The sequence below is a fragment of the Cnephaeus nilssonii genome, assembly GCF_951640355.1.
Source record: "Cnephaeus nilssonii genome assembly, chromosome: 12".
NCBI classification, from domain to species: domain Eukaryota; kingdom Metazoa; phylum Chordata; class Mammalia; order Chiroptera; family Vespertilionidae; genus Cnephaeus; species Cnephaeus nilssonii.
Window position 1 is genome coordinate 5,318,372 of NC_137083.1, and position 22,685 is coordinate 5,341,056.

Consider the following 22,685-nt stretch of genomic DNA (forward strand, 5'->3'; position numbering starts at 1 on the left):
GCTGCTGCCCTGGGACAGTAATAACCGACCATGGCAAAGAGGAGCCTGGGATTTATGAGGTGTCCCAGTTTACAACCACCGGGGAGGAATCCAGCAGAGCGCTGCTGGAGCAATGCGCTAACCAGAGTGCATCCATCATTGCTCCCTCTGCAAGCCCTCTCTTTCCCTCTGCTGAAAATTATCACAGGCATTTGACCCCCGCCATTATAAGACTCCCCAGAAACCATATTTTAACATGTAACTTGAAAATAAAATCTCGTTGACCTTCGGTTTACTGGACTGAGGGGGACATTTTCCAGGTACGAGACACTATAAAATCCACCAGTGATAAAAAGATAAGGAATAGTCTCTTCTTTCAAAGGACTCAAGCGCCTACTGGGAGCCGGTAGTGATTACATAATTTCAGTACACTGTGAGGAACGCAGTCGTTGAAGCAATGGGGTAGGAATAGAACTATATCTGTATGCATAAAAATCCGTGCTGTGCTTAATAATCACTTTGTTTTCCCTGTCCTCAAGTTATATTGGCAGCCATGCCCATAAAAGCACTTATTAAGATCTAGTGTTATTGTTTGTTTACAACCTCCTCCTCCTCACTGACCTTGAGCTTCCTGAGGGTGATGAGATGCCTAATCAATGTTAGCTGAGCTCATGCAGGCTTGAATATGTACTTCTAACACATCGAAGGCAATACCAGGCATTGGCAACTTCTTAGATCAAATTTAAAAAATCAAAACATAGTTACCCTTAAGATAGTCTGTTGATTGTGAGTTGATTTAGAAATTAAAATGCATACCACGATGCCAGATTTCTCAACACAGAGTTCTCCATTTCAAGTACCACAATGCTGGTTGGATAACTACTCAAAGGAGAATATTTGGAGGAGAGCGGCAAGAACAGTCCTTCCCTGTGTATATCAGAGTGTAGAGCAGTGGACTCTGCTAAATTTTAAGTCCCACTGTGTGGCCATCTCCCTGCCCAGTCTGTCTGCTAAACACCATCACCAACGAGTTCATGTTGGCGGCCCTGCCCTTCCGCAGTGACTTGCTACAGCAATGATTCTAATTTCTCCTGAGTTGTCTTGTCTGGCAGTAGAGCTAATTTCTAGGAGCCAGATCTTGCCTCTCCCACCCATATTCCCCCTGGTCTTGCCTGAGCAGTCTGCTTACGAGAAGTTTATCCAGTCTCTCTTCCACTGGGGCAGGCTGTCTCATTTCATTTGTCACTGTTTAATAGCTTATGCAAAGCATGCTGGGAGACCTAAATGTGTGGGTTTAGGGTTTCCCCTTCCATGTGAAACAGTAGACATTTCATTTATTTCTTAATAGTGACTAATTTTAGAGTAATTTGAGGCTGATTTACCTGTGCTCACTGATATTTTTCTGTCCATTTTCCTTTTAGTTCAATTGTTCACTCTATAAATATGTATGAAACTGGTATTAGATGCTGGACACATAGAGAGATGAATTGGGTAAAATCCCACCATCCATAGAGGTTGAGACACACTGGGAGAGATCAAATGTGAGCAGATAGTTACCATTCACTGGTTTTTTCAAGTCTTACCAATGAAGGCATGAGGCGGGGCATTGAGTCGATCTCAGCCTTGTTGGTAAACAGCCCGCAATGTTTAAGGAAATCTGTGGATGTCATTCGCCCATCAACAGAGACAGTAGGGAACTTCGAATCCTTCAGCACCGTATTTTTTGGCATCATGATTGTATCTCCTAAAAAACAGAAATCCTTTCAGGCTGTTACTTCTCCAGTGAAATTCCTCCCCTGCTTTTGGGGATCTCGCCCAAGAGTCAGTCCGCCCCCACTTCCACCCCACATAGTCAGCCATAGCTGCAGGAGAACAGCATCTTCATGACGACCCCAGTTTGGGGGACTTGCCCAGCAAGAAGCTCCTTCTTTATAACTTTCAGAGAATTTGCGAAGGACATTGCTTTCCTCGCCCATGCTTGGCAAAGTATGGCTAAGTTTGATGAGCTAGCTTTAGAAAACCAACAGTAGCATAATTATTAAACATTTGTAGCCATTTCCCCCCATTCCTACTGAGCCCTTTTGGAAGAGTTTTTCAACTTCTTTGCAAGAAAACCAGCCTCGTGTGTCTCTGCCTCTCTCACCACACACGCTCACATATTTTGATTGACTTGCTTGACCTGTTGGTTATTCCAAGCTGTGGGTTAAATGCCAACCACTAGTGTGATTTGCCCAGACTTCGCTTGCTGGAGGCCGGCTTCTTCAGACACTGAGAGAGGCGCTTCCTGTGGTCGCCCAGGGCCTTTGATGAACTCACCAGTGAGCCTAGGCCAGTGGTCGGCAAACCACAGCTCGTGAGCCACATGCGGCTCTTTGGCCCCTTGAGTGTGGCTCTTCCACAAAATACCACGGCCTGGGCGAGTCTATTTTGAAGAAGTGGCATTAGAAGTTTAAGTTTAAAAAATTCGGCTCTCCAAAGAAATTTCAATCGTTGTCCTGTTGATATTTGGCTCTGTTGACTGATGAGTTTGCCGAACACTGGCCTAGGCTGTTGGCTGTATTAGTTAGGCTCCCTGTTCGGTGGGGAAAGGAAGCTTGGTCAGACAGCTCTTGGCCTCTCCCCTCAAGGGCGGGCTGCAGAGAGCGGGTAGCGAGCCCAAACCTCACCCTTCCCAACTCCTCTCCGGGCCTGACCTCCCTGCAGATGCTGAAGACAGTGAGAGGGATGTTGTCTCCATACCCATTGATCTTCAGCAGTCCCGGCCCTAATTGATTTTAAGATGAATTGCTGGTAGACAGGTTTTTGGGTTTTTTATTGGCCATAAAGATGCCTTGAACCTTAAATTAAAATGCCTGGTGAGGAGCAAGCAGCTATAGCAGGCTGCAGAGAGAAGGCAGGGAGCCCAAACCTCACCTTTCCCATCTCCTCTCCGGGCTTGACCTCCCTGCGGATGCTGAAGGCAGTGAGAGGGATGTTGTCTCCATACCATTGATCCTCACCCAGCCAGCCCACGAACTACTGGGTCAGGCGTTGTATAATGAGCTACTTGGGGGGCTAAGCACTCAAAGCTCTCAATGTGGATTATGATCAGATTGTCAAGGTGCTCAGAGCCACCTGAGCACCACTCCCTCTGCCATCTGATTCTATTAGCCGCTAAAATCCAGGGGACGCTCTCCAGCAAGGAGTGGCGGTGCTGAGCATCTCCTTCCTTCCTAGCTGCTCCAGGGCCATCTGCTCTGTTCTCAGGGTTGGTTTGAAGTCACCTTTCATACTCTCTCTAGTGGTCCTCTGCTGGGCTCCCCAGGCCCGTCTGGATGCCGCCACACCCAGGCTCGCCCATTCAGCACTGGCATGTCGGCTGCGGGCCTGTGTCTGGGAACAGCGATGCTGATTGTGGCCCAAGGCATTGGGGCTCAATGGGAAGATGGTGCTGCCTTTGCTAAAGCAGGTCCCTACCCGAGGACATCCAGGTAAGCAGATGTCCTCACCATAGAGACTGCCTTGGTGGGAAGCAGCTTAGGGAAAGTGGTCTGGCCCGCAGGGGCAGTGGCTTCTCAGGGACCTGGCCAACATGCTTCGAGTGGACACAGTCTCCTGGCCTTCTTTCTGACTGTCCCAGGTGAGAGCAGGCATCCTGTCCAGGCCACCACTGGTACGTGGGGGTCCAAGGGTGGTGACAAGCTGAGGTCTCAGCTCCTCGGCCCCAAGCTGCACTGGGTTTTGTGGGGAAGGGAGCGTGTCCCTTCTCTCTCTTCCTGGAGTGGAGCAGATACTACTCCTTCCTACCTTCTGGCACCTCCTCGTGTAGACCGGGAGCCCTCAGCCCCAGCATCAGGTCAGTGTTCCCTGGGGGGCTTTGTGAAACATGGTCAGCGTCCAGAACCCATTCCAGACCACAGGGACCAGTCTCTAGGGGTGAAGCCAAGCAAAGGCACAAGTTCAAGTTTATTGTAGACAGAGGGTTGAGAATAACTGATTTCTGAGGCTGTTTTTTTCAATCATGTGATGAGTCCACCACTCACAAATGGATGTTTTCTCAATAACTAGGGCATGATTGGATTATGCATACTCTATTATCTCATCGTAAACAAGAGGACACCATGCATGACGTTGTGGTACAATCCTATGATGGGATGGTAGGTGGCAATAACACCAACTTTGGGGTGGGCAGCAGGTCAGGGAAGGATGTCTCAACTTGAAGAATGAGCAGGTATTATAAGGAGAGTGTCAGTCACAGGCGGAAGGAAGAACACAAAGAAAGAAACAGGGCGGAGTTCAGATCATTGATCATCTTCGTGTGGTCAGATCATGGAGCGTAAGGGGCAGGGCCGAGGGGGAGGCAGTGCTAGAGGCGGAGGTGGAAATCCGCCTCCAGGGCCCAGGTGGTCACAGTAGAGAGGCTGGTCTTCACCTGTAGGCAGTGCTGGACCCCCGTGGGGTCTTTTAACTTAAGTGTATTGAGTTGACATTGGCCAATAAGGTTAAGTAGGTTTCAAGTGTACAGCTCTAGGATACATCATCTGTATATTGCACTGTGTGTGTACTCACCACCCAGACTCTAGTCTCCCTCTGTCACCATGTATTTGATGCCCTTTACCCTCTTCATCCTCCCCCCACCCCCTTCCCTTCTTGTAATCAACACACTGTTGTCTGTGTCTATAAGTTTGGTTCATTCATTTGTTGCTTTCTGCTTTATATCCCACATAGGAGTGAAATCATATAATTCTTGTTCTTTTCCATCTTACTTGTTTCACTTAGCATGATGCTCTCAAAGGTGTGTCCATGTTGTCACAAAGACAGTATTTCATCCTTTCTTGTGGCTGAGTATATTCCATTATGTATATGTGCCACATTTTCTTTATCCAGTCATCAGTCAGACACTTGGGTTGTTTCCATGTCGTGGCTACCATGAATAATGTTGCAGTGAACATATGGATACGTGTTTGGGGCTGAGCAAGTGAATGATGTGATGAGATTTGCATTTTGAAGATAATCCAGCCTCTCTGAGGGTGGAGTTGAAGTCAGAAACTGTTGGGTGACCAGGATAAGTGGTGGAGCAGGGGTCCAGAGAGGGGTCAGTGACAATGACAGGAAGTAGGTGGGAGAAACAGATATTCCAAAAGGGAGTCCACATCACACCACCCCTGAAAACTGAGACCCTCGGAGCAAAATCCCCAACTTTGATGAACAAGCAGGTCCCCAAGCCCACGTGGTTCCATGATTTTGATCATTGATACATAGTTTTCCAAAGGCCTGATATAACTGCGAGTTGATTTACGATCATCAGCGATCTGGTGCCCAGAGAACGGGCCATGAGATCAGCAGTTGGCATTCCAGACGCTAAGCCTGCAGTGACCTGTTCTCCTGTCAGCTCTTGGGTAATCTTGGCTTGGATGAGATGCACAAGCTAGATTTTCTGGGTTCAGAAATGCCATCTTAGAGAGGAACGGTTACAGTGGCCTCCCTGCCCACGTCACAGGCAGCACTGGCCTTTGGCTCTGAGTGAGCTCATCGTCACCCCCTCCGACAGATGCCCGCGGGAGCTCAGGGCTCAGAAGGCTGTGAAAGACCCGCAGGAGAAACACAGGCAGGAGCAGTTAAGTGGCTGGAGAGTTCTCCTTATAACTGCTAGCCATGTGCAGACCCTATCCTTTGTGAAACACAGAGGAGCTCTTTTGCATTTGTTAATAAACAAAATGTTTGGAATGCATCTGTGCCTTGAGGACATGCTGAAATGGAGAGGGGGGTTAGAGGTTGCACCCTGCTGAGCTGAGCCTCTGTGATTTCCCAACAGTTTCAGTTCCTTTACATTCAGCCTGACCCCACAGGGCCCTGGAGAGCTGGGCCCTCCCCCAGGGCGGGCACTGATCACCCCCCCACCCCCCCAACAGGAGGTATGGCAGGAGGGAGCGGGAAGTACCTGCAAGGCTCTGCAGCCATTCAGCAGCATCGCTGAGAATGCTGCTTCATAAAAAATCACACTTCCCTCTGTTGGAATCAGTTCTGCTCGGTGCAGCTTAAATATAATTGTGACCTGCCCTGCGCCTGTTCTGAGCACCTCCGTGGTCATGAGGTTGTTTTCATGCTGCAAGAAGCACTTTTGTCCTCAGACAGCGGTCCTTCGGGCAGTGGTTCACAGGGAGCCTCCTGATGGTGGGTATGATGCGTCAGGGTAATGCTCTGCATCTCCAAGCCCTGACTGAAGGTGGGCACCTTCGCTCTGGAGCGAAGGACACAGGTTCCCAGAAGCTGGACAGAGTGCCCAGCTGAGGGACGGAGGGACTTGGACGTGAGTGTTGCCCAACCCTAAAGCCAGGCCTGTCTCCTCCACAGCAGGGGTTGGCACGGCACCCCAGCAGGCCAAGTCCAGCCCCCACCTGCTTGTTTAAATCAAGTTTAATTGGAACACAGCCACGCCCGTTCGATGCCCTGTCTGTAGCCACTTTCCCGCCACCACGGCAGAGCTGAGCCATTGCAGCAGACACCGGATGGCCCTTAAAGGAGTCTGCCCACCTCTGCTCTGTGCCACCCGCCCCCCAATAAATACAGAAGACCTAGATGCTGCTCCTCGGGCCCACGGAGCCCTTTCGTTTTTCTCTCCTTTTATTTTAACACACTGGACACCACTCAGCAAAATCTCTCCCTTACGGGGCCTGGCCTTGGCCGTTGACACCCCAACTGTGGCAAGACTACAAAGTAAAACCATCTTTAGTTTCCAGAAGTTGTCCTAATTTTTTAAAATAGACTTTTATTGATTTCAGAGAGGAAGGGAGAGGGAGCGAGAGATAGAAACATGAATGATGAGAGAGAATCATTGACCTGCTGCCTCCTGCATGCCCCCTACTGGGGATCAAGCCCACAACCTGGGCATGTGCTCTGACCGGGAATCTAACTGTGACCTCCTGGTCGATAGGTGGACATTCAACCACTGAGCCACACCGACCAGGCAAGTTGTCCTAATTTTTAAGTCCTCTGGGCGGGAAGCGGGTGGGGGATGCTAACAGCCGCATCTGGGACAAGAACTGTCCCTGGCAGATGAGTCATCAGTTTTTACCTGAACTTCTCCTACTTTTGCTGGGCAAGGCCCATCTCCCCGCTCCTAACCTTGGAGAGTAGCCCCCCAAAGTACTCCCGGCCTCCGGAAAGTGATCCTGCCTACGCATGAGCACTCAGGCCCTTTCTTCCCAGGCCCACTCTCCAGGCGGGATCCCTCCAATGTGTTGGTCCTCAGGAGCCGTCAGTCATTTTGGTTTGTGGAAGGAACATTCCTGGGAAGAAAAATGGCCCAGTCCTGGAGCCCAGCAGTGAAATCTCTCCCGCAGGCCTCATCTCTAAGCTGGGCTGGGCCGGTATCTGTCTTCCCCGGGACAGCCTTTGTTCTGCATTAGGAAGACAAATCTGTTTCCTGGGCACCACGGATTGGGTCCATTGAAATCCCCGTTAATGGACATGCTCAGTAGCGGTTGCTGCGGTGGCTTCTCCAGACCCTCCGCTCAGCTTCAGACTACCCTCTGAAGCGACCACTGGAACCCTAAGACCCCACATGGAGGCTTTGTAAACCGATCAGATGATTCTGTAATGATGTACTTGTTTGTTCTAGAGATGCTAAGTGGGAGCCAAGGCATCTTTGGCATTGAACATATCAATCATTATTACAGTCTGGAAAATTCTGTATTAAGCACTATGGTCCACAAATAAGAAACAGTTCCTGCCCTCTGGGGGTTTACAACTGAGATTGGGTGACAGGTGTGCTAATAATGACCCTGACTTCTCTCTAGTGATGTGACAAGAGTCACTGAGATGCTCAGTCACTGAGGGCCCAGAGGTGCTGCTGGACATTGGCTGAGATCGGGGGTTCTCCCACTTGAGCACGCATCCGAATCCCCTGGACAGGCTGTTGAAACACAGTGTGGAGGGCTGCCTGCATGCACTCTACACTGTTCTATGAAAGGCACTTGAGCATCCTGACCAATGCCCCGCGGACCAGTATGCTTGATGCTATTCAGGGATCCCTGCACTTACACCTTTCACCCTGTCTTCTAAGGAGACCAGAGGTTTTCTCCATTTAAAGCACAATGGCTCCTTTTGTAACATGTGACGTTAACTCAGAGAACACGTGCTAGGAGAACCCCAGAAACGCACCGCAGGCGCCCTGCAGATGTTGATGAAATGATCAGTCAGTTCCAACAGTGAGTGCAAAGCTTAAGAGCACAGCTTCTTTGATGTCTGTGGCGAAGCACACGCTATACTAAGACCTTTCAAGTTCATTGATTTGCTGATGCCTCTGCAACATCGTCCGTCCGTGGGCTTTGCAAACAATGATAAAAGGTCTGGTATTTTCCAAAGAGGACAGAGTTCAGGACGGTGGGTGTGAGAGTCTTGGTTTACTAGTACATCACACATGTGGAGCATTAACAGAGGTCTCATGCCATTAACTGTAGCTCCGGTAGAGGATGCTTTGCAAAGGAAGAGAAGAATGTTTGACCTAGATAACTGTTTTGGTCTTCTTAAAAAATTGGTGACATCTCTTGCTGGGGTCATTCTCCTTGGCACAGCAAGCGACCATAGAGCTTGGGGCCACAGCCAAGCAGAACTGTGAATAAAGTAGATGAAGCCAATCTTGCTTCTAGCAAACCTCTGTTCTCTGCTGCACCCTCGCCATTGGCATCCCTTCCCCTGGGATCCTATCAACCTGCTCTGAGGAAACGGTCTCTATTGTCTTCAAACTGAAATATAAGAGATTGTAGGGAACATAAAGGATTGTCCCACTTACGGATCCTTGCACATAGCAGGGATCAAAGCGTAAAGCTAGAGGAAGGACGTTCTTACAGTGGGTTTTAAGCACAAGCTATAAGTAGGAGCTGCCTGGGGGATTATCATCATTTCCATGCAAAGGGACAACCATGAGAATAGAGCGATGATTTTCTCAAGTTATTTCTCACTGCAGTAGCACTGCTCTTTCTACCCAGCTTCCTTCTCGTTCTCCTGGCTCTGGGCAACCACAGCCCCACAAGCTTGTGTCCTCTTGGCCTTCGTTGTACTTGTAGGGACTTCTTGTTGCAAGTGATAAGAATCCTGTTCAAACCACCCAATGCCAGGGTTGGACCGACGTTGTGGGTGAATATGGCTTCACCGTTATGAACACTCCTACATGCACGTCTGCCTTTCCTCTGGCTGATTCTCTTGACAGCGATCATTATCTCCCGCTGTCCGGCAGATTACGGGACACCTAGTTCTCAGTTGGAGGGGAAAGAGCTTGCTTCAGCTCCGCCTCCAGCCCAGTCAGAAAAGCCTGGGGAAGGATGCTGATTGGTCAGTGGTAGGACCATGGTGGCTAGTGGGAGGTGGTCTGGTGATTGTCATTTCTGTGATAGTCCCTTAAAGAAACAGGGGATCACCTGTCGATTTGAGCTTCCATTTCCCCATCTGGAAAATGTGGGAAGTGGAGATGCCTTTAAAACTCTCCCAACTTTAACCTGATTCTATTTAAAAATCACTTTTTTGTTTCTGGTATTCTAACCACTGGATCTTTACTTCCGTGATATGTCCTACCTCCCACCAGGAGGTCAGATGACATTGGGAGACGATAATCATGTCCTTGGCCCAACTCTGAGTTTCTCTGAATGGGAAAAGGGGCAGCGTGCGAGGTGCCCCCGCACAGGAAACAGCCAAGGGTCATATAGATCAGCCTGGAGTAGATTAGCCCACCATATAAAGCGCATGATCTAAGATGGTCACAATTTCAGACTTTGTGAAGTGTCCCAAACTTAGCGTTTTGCTTGAGTGAAAAAAAAAAGAAACCGATTGGTGGAAGGTCAGCTGGAAGTGTTCCTCGTGCCGTTGTGCTGGGGACATGACACGATGATTATGTAAATGGTTCCGGTTCAGATGCAGCCCAGGTTCGACGTGGCTAATGTGTAGACGTGTCCAGATGATTCATCTGTTTCCTCATCGTTGGACATTCGTTCTTCCTGTAAAACCAGATGATGTCTTTTTCCCCAAAAGCCTCCCCACCTGCCGAGCTAGCCTGTCAGTCCGTCTTATCCATCACGCCCTCGCTCCTGCTGTAATGAGCTTTGCCCGTGTCTGGCTCACTTGTTAGACCACGAGTTCACAGAAGGCAGGGGCCATACTCTAGTCACCTTTGAATTCCCAGTGTAGACGCACGATAAGGACTCAGTAATGTCTACGGTGTTGGCTTCAGAAATAATGCTTCTCAAGAAAATTTCTGTGAAGCGTTTCTATCAATACCGTTCAGTTCATGCAAGCTGTTGACCAGCTAGCTGTGTTGGGCTCAGGCAGCGAGCCAGCCGTGGCGTGGAAACTCAGGAGGCAGGTCTGGAGGCGAGCTGCCTTGATGCCCTCCCTGCACGGCTGTCCCAGCAGCCACGGCACAGGACGGGCGTGGCACGCAGCTCCTCTGAGAGCGGTGGTACCTACTGGGAAAGCAGCCGCGAGTGAGTGAGACAGGCCTGTCATCTCTCAGGTTGTCTGCTGTAGCTTCCTGGGGTTTCTGCCATTAGGTTCATTTTGGGGATAAGATATCACCTCCCAGAAAGCCCCTATGGAAATGCCTGTGGCCTTGTGGAGGGCATTCTTACTATGGCCTCGGATTCCTAAAGACTATAAGGCCAAATGAGGGCTGATGGCACTGGGAAATTGTTTGGGTTTTTTTAATCCTTTTAGATACCTATGACTCATCTTACCCTCAGTAGAGCCCTTTTCAGTTGACAAGGGATTCCTGGGAGTGGGGGGAGGGAAGGGGCATGTTAGCAATGGGTATGCAGATAACGAAAGAGGGCAGATACCTGGCACCCCTGGGTTAGGGGACTCATGGGCCTGTGGGCATACTTTGGCCTGATGGGTAATAGGTTTTAGTGTTGCTGCCAAGGGAGATTCACTTTCCTGGTCTACCTCCCAGCGCCCCTTACACCCCTTCAGACCACTGGACAGTCCTTGGGTGAATAGGAGAGATGTACCCTTAGAGAAAGAAAGCTAGCAGCCAGCTAGCCACCTGCACCATTACAGAGGGGAGGAGCTGTCCGTGTTGGGAGCACATGTGAGCTGCCCGCTGTGTGCTGAGGGGGGGATGTTGCCATCGCCTAGCAGCCAGGCAGATGGGAAGTTCCGGTTTGCCACAGTATCTGCATGCTGTAAATGGTCACCTCTGTGACAATAAGACTTCATGCAGATGGCATCTTGATGGGACTGTCAATGGGCAGTGACGGGGTCATTACCATACAGGAATTAGTGAATGAACAGGGATCATCAGGAGTGGGCTGGGGTCGCATTTATAGTGACAGAGGGTGAGCACTACCCCGGGACGGTTCACGTGATGAAGTTTGTGCTGTGTCCCCCATATTGGGCTATTGGTGTCTTAGAATGCAGCTAGGTAGCTGCGACCTTGGACAAGTCCTCAGCCTTTCTCCCTATCGGTTTCTTTGCCTTTAAAATAGCGGTAATAACACCTCCTCTCAATGAGGCGGTAAGCAGCACAGTGCCTGGCACAAAACCTAGCATGTAGTGGACCTGCACTTGGGATTTTGTTTTTTACGAAGTTACGAAGCCACCCCCGGGCAGCAGGATAGTGGAGTATTGACCAGCCTGGGTCTAAATCCCAGCGCACCCACCTCCCAACCAGCTGTATGATTTTGAACTAGTCACTTCATGTTTCTTTCGAAGCCTTTATTTCTTTATATGTAAATGGAATCATGATAATGACTACCTCCTGGACCTTAGTGGATTTAAAGAGGGAGCATATATAAAGCACCTACCACCACATACGGCGCATAGCGCTTCCCTGATCCACAGTAGCAGTTGTTCTCAGCTGTAGTGGAGAGTTAAAAAAAAAAAAAAAAAAGCAGCAGCCCATCATTGCAGACTGTGCCTGTGTGTCTGCTGGCCTTGCCCGCTGCGTGCCTCCTGAGGAAGGTGGATCCACATGAACAGAGGCAGTGGGTAATTGGGTCATTGCCTCTGTATGGGCCAGGGCCAGGTCTGTCCTGAGGCACACATTACCAGGTAATTCTCTTTTTCTTGAGGCTTCTAGTGGGATATGTCTATTCTAATATAATAGACCTCAAAGAGGCATTTGTATGATCCAAAAGCATCATTTGTACGAACACTCAGGCCTTAACTAATGGGGATAACATCTGGGAGGGGCGGGGTGGTGGATATCGGTTCATATTCACATGAGTTGATGCCAACCGAACTTCCAGGTCACTGTGTCTCCGCGATTTTCTCCTGGAGAAAAACAATGTGCGTGCAGACGTCTGGCTGTTGCTTGGACCGCGTTCGTTCTTGAATGTGCGTTGTGTATAGTGTTGGTGCAGTAGCAGTCACATCGTGTCTGGATCAGTGAAGTGCTCCTCCCACACCAAGCCCCTCTGCCCCCAGCTCCAGCCCATCTCCTCCCCGTGGTTCCAACGAGACAGAAGAGAATGGGAGCTGTGCGCAATAGAAAGACGTGCTCACGGTCTGGCTGAGAGTGCACGCAAAGGGGTTCACAGAGGCAGGGAGCTGTTAGCTGGAGACTTTTCTGAATGGACAAGGTCAACCCCAGAACATCATGGTCTTCCTTTAACCTCCAGGTAATGCAGGTGGTGAAGGAGCAGGTAATGAGAGCTCTTACAACCAAGCCTAGCTCCCTGGACCAGTTCAAGAGCAAACTGCAGAACCTGAGCTACACCGAGATCCTGAAAATCCGCCAGTCCGAGAGGATGAACCAGGAGGACTTCCAGTCTCGCCCGATTTTGTAAGTTACCCACCACCTCCCCCTCCACCTCCTCCAGGGCTCTGACGGGCCATTTCTGGAGTGAAAGTCTCTCACACAGCCAGGCTGCGCTAGGAGCTCTTTATGGGAGGCCAACGAGAGATGTTCCGAAAGGTCTCAGTCCAACCGTGGAGTCCGAGCAGCCCCCTGGGCAGGCTGGGCAGGGTGGGCTGAGCGGGAGGTGGGCAGGTGCTGGTCGAAGGATCTAAACCAGGAAGTGGCCCAGTGACGGGTGAGCCCTCTAAGGACTGGGAGCAAACTTTGTTGCCCATGAAGCTACATTCTTTGGAGGTGCCTTTGAGTGGCAAGATGCGCTGGCCCAGCCAGAGTGAGGCCCATGCTAATTAAAGCAATGTCACTCAAGCAGCGTGCGTGGGAGGGACGGGGAGCCCGAGAGGCGAGATCCACCTCCTCCCTGCCTGTTGGCTCTGCTCGGCATATTTCCCTTGTGACTGTCAACCGCAGGCCCGAGGCAGAGAGACAGGGTCCCTCTTTACAGGACTTGGCACCCAAGCCACCAGCAGCAGTCGCTTCATTTCAGGTTCTCCATCTGGAAGATGTGCTGAACCTTAGACGCGAAGGCTGTCGGGTTTGCTTCGTCTTTTCTGAGAACTGGCCCGCGTGTCTTCCCTTGGCCCTTTCTAAGAGCTAGGCGGGTTGGGTGCCTTGTCATTTGTAGGGAAAGGCAAGGGGCTGGGGAGGGTAAGGAAGTGCTTGATGCTTGTGCTCACTCTGCTGGACACAGCTGCTTCTAAGCTTCGTGTGAAGCCAACTCATAGCATAGGTGTCACTGGGAAGCCTGTCTTAAACCTCTCTCTCTCTCTCTCTCTCTCTCTCTCTCTCTCTCTCTCTCTCTCTCTCTCTCTTCCTCTCTCTCTTGTTCTGTCTCTGTCTCCCTGTCTCTCTGTTTCTGATTCTTGTTCTTCCTGCCTCTCTTTCTGTTACTGGCTCTTCTATATCTGACATTTCTAATGCTTGGCAAGTCGCAAAGCACCTCTGTTTTGTTTGCTCACGTCCCTGTGAGATAAGCAGGTCTCGTCCCATCCGAGGACCAGGATGTAGTCTCGGCAGCTGAGGCCTCTCTTAGCAAGCGGGGGACCAGGACTTGAAGCCCAGCCCGCTGATCCCTCAGCTCATGCTCGTCTACCTCACAGAGTCCCTTTGCCAAGTGCAAGATTAAGATGCATTCTAAAAGGCGCACAGGTCTGAAAAGACAGTAGCCAAGCCATGGCGTTCCTTTTCCAACCCCACGTCACCTTTAGGAGCCGCAGCGCAGAGCTGCAGGCTTGCATGGGGTGAGGTTGGGCAGCAGGGGAGCGGAATGCTGCCCAAGTGTCTTTGGGAAACCTCAGTGACACCCGCCACTGCTTTTCCTTGACCCTTGACCTCGCAGGTAAGTCCAGTAGCTGCACAGACAGGATGTGGCCACGAAGCAGCAGGATTTACTCTCTGGCCTTTGACAGAGCAAGTTTGCCAACCTCTGCTCTCGATGAACACTGGGGAGCAGCTCAAGGGGAACCAGGTCCAGGAGGGAATCCCACCAGCCTAGGGGTGCCGTCTGTCTGTCTGCCTGTCTGTCTGCCTCCTTGGACCTCGGCCTGGAGTTGCCACAGTGCTAGACTTGGAATTGCTCTTCACACTCTCGTTTGCCTACTTCTTTTCTAAAAAAATACCTTTTTATCGATTTCAGAGAGGAAAGGAGAGGGAGAGAGAGATGGAAACATCGGTGAGGAGAGAATCATTGACTGGCTGCCTCCTGCACACCCGCTCCTGAGGATCGAGCCCGCAACCTGGGCATGGGCCCTGACCGGGAATGGAACCATGACCTCCTGGTTCATAGGTCAATGCTCAACCACTGAGCCACACCAGCCGGGCCCTTCCTCTTTGACTCCTCCTCCTTTTATTGATTTACGAGGCCTTTAGATAGAACGAGAGGAATATTTGTCAAAACCAGAGCCAGGGACACTGCACCCTCCCTGCCTGGGAAGGGAGCACCACAGAGGACAGGTCCCCGCGGTTCAGAGCAAGCCCCGGGTCACGGTGAGTGAGCCTCAGCTCCTGTCGAACACGGAGGGTTTGGGGAACATAATCTAAGCAAACTCAGTGCTTCCTAGCACGCACACTGTCTCCTTTGGAGTCACAGCAGTGTCCCAGGAAAGGCACTCATATCCCCATTTTACAGGTGAGGAAACTGAGGCTTAGATGGGCTACATGAAAGGCTCACCTCGGGCTGAGCCTAGAGTGAAGGCCCAGCCTTCTGAGTTCTAGGTCTGCGTTCTAATCACTACTTTCAGCACCACCCCGAGCGCTGGGCTCTGGGTCTCCCTGCCCAGTTTCCACTGGAGCAGCTCAATGAACTGCCCCATGATAAAAAGATCTCTGCTCCTAAAAAATAGATTTAAAAATCCATTAAACTCTGTCACGATATCCTCACAGCCCAGTGCATGTAGAAGGAAATGACATGTTGGCCAGAGACAGGATGTAGATACCCCTTAATTCATGTCAGCGCCATCCCAGTCTCTCTGGGCTAGAACCCTGGACAATGCATCATTCCCATTTGCCAGTGACAGAACCGAAAGCAAAACATGGTTCCGAGTTTGCCCAGACTCAGCGTTTGCTGTGGAATAGTCATCGGGCCGTGGCCGATGTCCCTGTTGGGTCAGGTCACCAATGTCGTCTCTGAGACCGACTTGGGGTGAGGGCGGACGTGACCAGAGATTTATTTATTTTTTTTTCCAATTTTTTTATTAAGGTATTATATGTGTACATATCTTACCATTGCCCTCCCCACACCCCACTCCCATATATGCCCCCACCCCCCAGAGTTTTGCATCCATTGGTTATGCTTATATGCATGCATACAAGTCCTTTGATTGATCTCTTATCTCCCCCACCTCTCCCTAACCTTCCCCTTGTAATTTGACAGTCTGTTTGATGCTTTACTGTCTCTGTATCTATCTTTTTGTTCAAGTTTATAATGTTCTTTATTATCCATAAATGAGTGAGATCATGTGGTATTTTTCTTTCATTGACTGACTTATTTCACTTAACATAATGTTCTCCAATTCCTCCCAGGTTGCTGCAAATGATGAGAATTCCTTCTTTTTTATGGCAGCATAGTATTCCATTGTGTAGATGTACCACAGTTTTCTGATCCAGTCATCTGCTGACGGGCACCTAGGCTGTTTCCAAATCTTAGCTATGGTGAATTGAGCTGCTATGAACATAGGGGTGCATATATCCTTTCTAATTGGTGTTTCTAGTTTCTTCGGATATATTCCCAGGAGTGGGATTACTGGGTCAAATGGGAGTTCCATTTTCAGTTTTTTGAGGAAACTCCATACTGTTCTCCACAGTGGCTGCACCAGTCTGCAATCCCACCAGCAGTGCACGAGGGTTCCTTTTTCTCCGCATCCTCGCCAACACTTGTCGTTTGTTGATTTGTTGATGATAGCCATTCTGCCAGGTGTGAGATGGTACCGCATTGTTGTTTTGATTTGCATCTCTCGGATAATTAGTGACGTTGAGCATGTTTTCATGTGTCTCTTGGCCTTCCTTCTGTCTTCTTTTGAAAAGATTCTATTTAGGTCTGTTGCCCATTTTTTTATTGGATCATTTATCTTCCTTTTATTAAGTTGTATAAGCTGCCTGTAGATGTTGGAGATTAAACCTTTATCAGTGATGCCATTTGCAAATATGTTCTCCCATGCAGTGGGCCTTCTTGTTGTTTTGTTGATGGTTTCTTTTGCTGTGAAAAAGCTTTTTATTTTGATGTAGTCCCATTTGTTAATTTTCTCTTTAGCTTCCATTGCCCTAGGGGCAGTGTCAGTGAAGAATTTCTTTTGGCATATGTCTGACATTTTGCTGCCTGTGGATTGCTCTAGTATTTTTATGGTTTCCCGTCTTATGTTTAAGTCCTGTATCCATTTTGAGTTTATTTTTGTGTATGGCGTAAGTTGGTGATCAAGCTTCATTTTTTTGCATGTATCTGTCCAATTTTCCCAACACCATTTATTGAAGAGACTGTCTTTATTCCATTGTATGTTCATGCCTCCTTTGTCAAATATTAATTGAGCATAGTGGTTTGGGTCAATATCTGGATTCTCTATTCTGTTCCATTGATCTATATGTCTGTTCTTGTGCCAGTACCAGGCTGTTTTGAGAACAGTGGCTTTGTAATACAGCTTGAAATCTGGTATTGAGATCCCTCCTACTTTATTCTTCTTTCTCAGGATTGCTGTGGCTATTCGGGGTCTTTTTTTATTCCAGATGAATTTTTGGAGAGTTCTTTCAAGGTCTGTGAAATATGCCGTTGGTATTTTAATGGGGAGTGCATTGAATCTATAGATTGCTTTGGATAGTATGGACATTTTAATGATGTTGATTCTACCAATCCATGAACATGGTATGTTCTTCCATCTGTTTACGTCTTCCTCTATCTCTTTTTTCAGTGTCCTGTAGTTTTCCGTGTATAGGTCTTTTACCTCCTTAGTTAAGTTTATTCCTAGGTATCTTAATTTTTTTGGTGCGATGGTAAATGGGATTGCCTTTTTAGTCTCTCTGTCTGTAAGTTCACTATTGGTGTATAGAAAGGCCATAGATTTCTTGGCGTTAATTTTGTATCCTGCTACATTGCCGAATTCATTTATTAAGTCTATGAGTTTTTTGACGGAGTCTTTCGGATTTTTTATGTACAATATCATGTCGTCTGCAAATAAAGACAGCTTTACTTGTTCTTTTCCAATCTGGATGCCTTTTATTTCTTCTTCTTGTCTAATTGCAATGGCTAATACTTCCAGTACTATGTCAAACAGGAGTGGTGAGAGTGGGCATCCCTGTCTTGTTCCTGTTCTTAGGGGAAATGTCTTTAGTTTTTGTCCATTGAGTATGATGTTTGCTGTGGGTTTATCATATATAGCTTTTATTATGTTGAGGTATGAGCCATCTATTCCCACCTTGTTGAGAGCTTTTATCAAGAAAGGGTGTTGGATTTTGTCAAATGCTTTTTCTGCATCAATTGATATGACTATGTGATTTTTATCTTTCAATTTGTTTATGTGATGTATCACGTTTATTGATTTGCGGATCCCTGACTCACAGCGCATTCACACTAAGAGCCAGCGACCAGAGATTTATATGCCCAGCAAAGCTGCGCGCTTTTTGCAGAAGTTTATGTGTGTCTTTGTAAAACAAGAGGAGAAATTCCTCGGGACACTGTGGTCTGGAAAAACATCACTCAGGTGGCTAGTGCTTTGGGGGGATTCTGTAAATGTCAGAGGATCCGTGGTGTTATTGTAACAGATACGCCTTCACAGATGAGTCTCCAAAGCCCAGCTTGCGGGGCATTGGGATGTTCATGAAAAGATGCAGCTGCACCCCTTCCCCTGCTGCCTTCCCTGCCTCCCCGCCCCCACCCGCCCACAAAGCCCTGTCCCCCAGACCCGCTGTGGAATGTGTTTATTTTCACAGGGAGCTCAAGGAGAAGATTCAGCCAGAAATCTTGGAGCTGATCAAGCAGCAGCGCCTGAACCGCCTCGTGGAAGGGACCTGCTTCAGGAAACTCAACTCCAGGCGAAGGCAAGGTATGGTGCCTGGGGCTGCGCCACACCCAGGACCTGCCCGTGGGAGTCCCAGGGGCGTGGCGCTGGTTTAGGGGAGGCCATGCAGCACGGAACTCGGACAGGAATCACGTCCCTGTGAGTTCTGACACCCTGTGCACGCCCAGGGAGAACCGAAGTCCAGAATTCCAGTGGATCCATGGAGCTGAATAGCCCTTCTGGGCAACATAATACCATTTTTAATAACAACGTAATACCAGTTTGCTGTGGTTCAGCAATAACTACCGTGTGTTGATTGAGAGATTACCACGTGCCGGCTGTGGTGTAACTTACATTCATGAATTTCATCCTCACAGTAACCCTATGAAGGAGCTACGGGGGTTGCACCCAGTTTACAGATACGGGAACCAAGGTATTGAGGTGTAAGCACGTCGCCCAGTCACAGAAGAGCAGGGATGCCCAGCAGCTCCGGGGCCCTTACTTTTGTTTTTATTTTATTTTTTTACTGATTTCAGAGAGGAAGGGAGAGGGAGAGGGATAGAAACATCAATGATGAGAGAGAATCATGGATCGGCTGCCTCCTGCACGCCCCACAGTGGGGATCAAGGCCGCAACCCAGGCGTGTGCCCTGACCAGGAATCGAACTGTGACCTCCTGGTTCATAGGTCAGTGCTCAACCTCTGAGCCACACCAGCCAGGCCCTAAGGTTTTTATAATTTGTATGAAACTCCATAGCTGGTGTGTCAGGGCCAAGTGTGTCCCCCAGGTCTGTGGGACTCCAAAGCATTGGTGAGGCCAAACCACCTGGAGAAGGACTTGGGGTTCTGGGGTCATCTTCTGCTGTGAAGGGAGACAGCCGCCTCCAGGGAGGCAGCATTCTGAATCAAAACACAGGACTCTCCCTCTGAAGAATGGCCGTGACGCGAGGAGGACCTGCAGGCAGGGTGACCTTCCCGTGGCCTGCCCCTCAGCTGTCTCGGTCACTGCGCTCAGAGGGAAATCTGTATCTCATCACCTGAAAGGTGACAGCTCCCTTGAAAATAGCGCTGGGTCCCTCCCGCTGTGTGACTTGGAAAGGTTCGGCCTTGGGCAGCCAGTAGACCATCTGCTGAAGACTCCACATTTTCAGCTAACCTATGAGAGATCCAAAATCCGAGTAGAAGTGTCCCCTCTACCTCCCACACACAGGACTCACAGGGCCCCGGGGCCAGCAGCCAGCAGCCAGCGGTGGCCTCCGCACCCAAGACTGAGATGTTGGCTGAGTCCACGGCAGAGGGGATCAGGACTCGGGTCTTGCTGGGCCCCATGCCTCCCTGAACTGGCCAGCCTGTCGCACTCAACACTGGTAGCTCTTCTTCACTGTGGTCATCTCCCCTGAGGACCCGGAGCCAGCCCCAAACTCGTCTCAGCCTGGATGGTGAAGACAGACAGTAAACGGCCCTGTTCATAGAGCCGCCTTTGGCCAAGTTCATTAACATTCAATAAAATGTACAGTTCCTTTCATCCCCTTGATGGAGCAGACACAGAGTATTCCCATCCTCGCAGGAAGTTCTGTCGCACGTGACCGCAGGAATTAGTATCATAGTGGTGATGAGCTCCATAATGAGCCACGTGACTCTGAGAACAGCTTTAATCAGCCCTGGAGACCTGCTTCCCAGGCTTGTGTGTTTTGAAACCAGCTTTTCCCTCTGATCCTTCAGAGAGATGGAGATAGAGATGGGATAGGGATAGGGATAGGGATAGAGATAGGGAGAGAGATAGGAAGAGAGATAGAGAGAGAGAGAGAAAAGAGAGAATTGTCTCCATGTTTTAGTTTTGGAGTTTGAGGAACAAAGAGGTGGCTATTAAGGTACTAAATTCCTAGTTGACTGGGAGGCCTCTGTAGTGACTCCTGTTTTCCCTTTAAATGCTAATGAACAACCTTTGGCAGTGTTCTCGCTGCTTCTCGTTGCCTTCAGTGACACAGTCCACTCGTTCATTGCCCAGAGGGACTGAGGGACTGGTAACATCAGGCTGGGTTTTGAAAAGAAAACACACATTTTTCTTCCCATCAGAGAAACTGCAAATCAAGCTGCCGCAGGCGGCTGACGCTGCCACTGTCTCCCCACGAGTGGGCGCTGTGCTGGTCCGAGCTGGCGCCTCTGCCTTTCCCTAGAGCCGCTCTCCCTTCCAGGCAGACATAACCCTTGGGGTGCCACAGTCTTCCCAGAGCGCAGGACGCCAGCCGTTACCCCACGGAAGACCCTGGCGGAGCACCAGCCTGCGATTCTCAGGAGTCAAAGCACCTCCAAGCCTTCTCAGCCCCTTTGCCATCCGTCCGACTTCCTCTCCGACGGGGAGGCGCAGGCACACCGCTAACAGCAGTGCTGCACGGTGCTTTCCGCTCCCCGGCATTTCAGTGGTAGACAGAGAGGGGAGCTTACGTGGGACAAGAGAAGGGCTGGGCTGCGAGGTTAGGTCAAGAGCACGCGAGCCTCCGGCCGGAGGAAACCCATCAGCCGCACGTCAGCTATTGCTAAGGTCGAGCTCGGTAGCCTTCTGCATGTTCTTGGAACTAACATCCACGGCAACTTGGCAAGGAAGATGGTTGCCTTGCCTCCCGGAGCCTGATAAATAGCCCTTCTTCTCTGGTGGTTTCTGAACGTGAGAAGACGTTGCCCCAGGGACCTGCTCTGGTCCTGCTTTTCCCTGCCGTGAGTCCCTGTCCCTGCTTCTCAGCGGGGGACGGATGTTCCCACCGCCCCCTGGTCGCCATCAGGAACTCAGGATCCGCTCCTTTCCGAAGCATCCCGATCGGAGGAACGGCGTGTCCTGTAGGCGGTGCTGTCAGGAGATGCGTGTTTTGTCGGGGCCGTGGGGAACCCGGCCCCTTACCTGTGCCTCTTTGTGTCTCCTCCTCAGACAAGTTCTGGTATTGCCGGCTGTCCCCCAACCACAAGGTCCTGCACTACGGAGACCTGGAGGAGAGTCCTCAGGGGGAGGTGCCCCACGACTCCCTGCAGGACAAGCGTAAGTGCCCGCCCGCGGGCGGCCGGGGGGGGGGGGGGTGCTTGTTTGTTTCCTGGTCACTAAATACCATGCAGAAAAGCTAGCCATCCACCCACATAACCCACCCATAAGCCACCGTAAGTCCTGGCCTGGGCGTCCTCATGAAGCACAGGACCTTCGTGGATTCAGGCGGGGGACTGACTGCACAGGGAAGGGAAGGCGGAAGAGGGTGTGAACCTGGGGTCCAGTCCGCTTTCACGTGACTTACCCAGGTGCCGCTTCAGGGAGCAGGAGCGGTGTGCACCCGATTCCGACCATTGTCCTTTCCTGCCGATCGGAAATGATCATGACGCCGCCGCCCACCTTTACTTATTATAGTTCCGTGTATCCCATAATCTGATGCAAAGCTAATGGCAGACCCAAGAATGCTGCAGTAATCAAAGAGGGCTTCCCGGAGGAGGCAGCATCTAAGCACAGCCTTGAGACTGCACAGAGATGGCTGTCGCATTTAAGCTCCTTGTCTAGAAAAGGTACTCTCTGCCTGTTTCCCAACTTCTCCAAAGACGTAACACAGACACTTAGGGAATTTACAGTGATCTGCATGTTACTGTTTTCGAAATATTCCCTGAAATACATATTATTTGTATTTATTTGCTATTTCTGTAAGATGTCTGTTTTAATGTATGCATTTTGAATAACCAGTACTTTGATAGATTATTTTAGCCCAATACCAAACCAGGTTACAGGTTTTTTTAGGCACTATTAAGTATATACATTAAAGGGAGGATTATAGAAACATTGAAGTATACAAGCCAATGAATTAATTTGAGAGAGAAATGAGACGAAATGAACACAGCCTCAGAAGGTGTCCCAGGAAGAAAAATCAAAGAATGAGAAAAATAAAGACACCTTTAAGCAGCCTTTCTAAGTCACACTGGGCCTGCAGTGAGTCCTGTCCGTGGGTCCCAGATGGAGCGCTGACCCCCGAGTCCCTGCACCTAACCTCTCGTCATCCCGGGGCCCACGGAGGTCAAGTCTGTCTGGCCTCCCTTGAAGCCCATGGCATCGCAGGCGAAAATAGCCCGGGAGTGGAACATGCCTGGCCCAGTCAGACTCTGCTGGCATATCAGACCGGCAGCCTGGGGCCTCCTCTCCTCCTCCAGCTCAGACGTGGGGCAGCCTGGCTTTGTGGTGTCATTTGGCTCAGAACGCAGCCTCCTTTCGTGGGCGCGCTGCCTCCCAGCGCTATTGTCGGCGCTGTTCTTGGGAAGAGAAGGAAATTGAAGCCTTTCACTGCAGCGCCTGGGGCAGTGTCTGTGTGCCCTGCAGTGGGCACCCGGCCGCTGTCTGTAATGAGGTCCCCCCTGCAGGTCTCAGGAAACACTCCC

General features: G+C 50.0%; 1 protein-coding gene across 4 annotated transcripts in view; it reads left to right on the forward strand.

The window, feature by feature from the left end:
- Positions 1–22,685, forward strand: part of ELMO1 (engulfment and cell motility 1) — a 403,454-nt gene that overhangs the window by 367,780 nt on the left and 12,989 nt on the right. For all 4 annotated transcript variants that reach the window (XM_079786562.1, XM_079786563.1, XM_079786560.1 and 1 more), the window contains exons 17-19: positions 12,570–12,733; positions 18,221–18,333; positions 21,211–21,318. In XM_079786562.1, the coding sequence (XP_079642688.1) occupies positions 12,570–12,733; positions 18,221–18,333; positions 21,211–21,318 (385 nt within the window). The remainder of the gene's footprint in view (positions 1–12,569; positions 12,734–18,220; positions 18,334–21,210; positions 21,319–22,685) is intronic.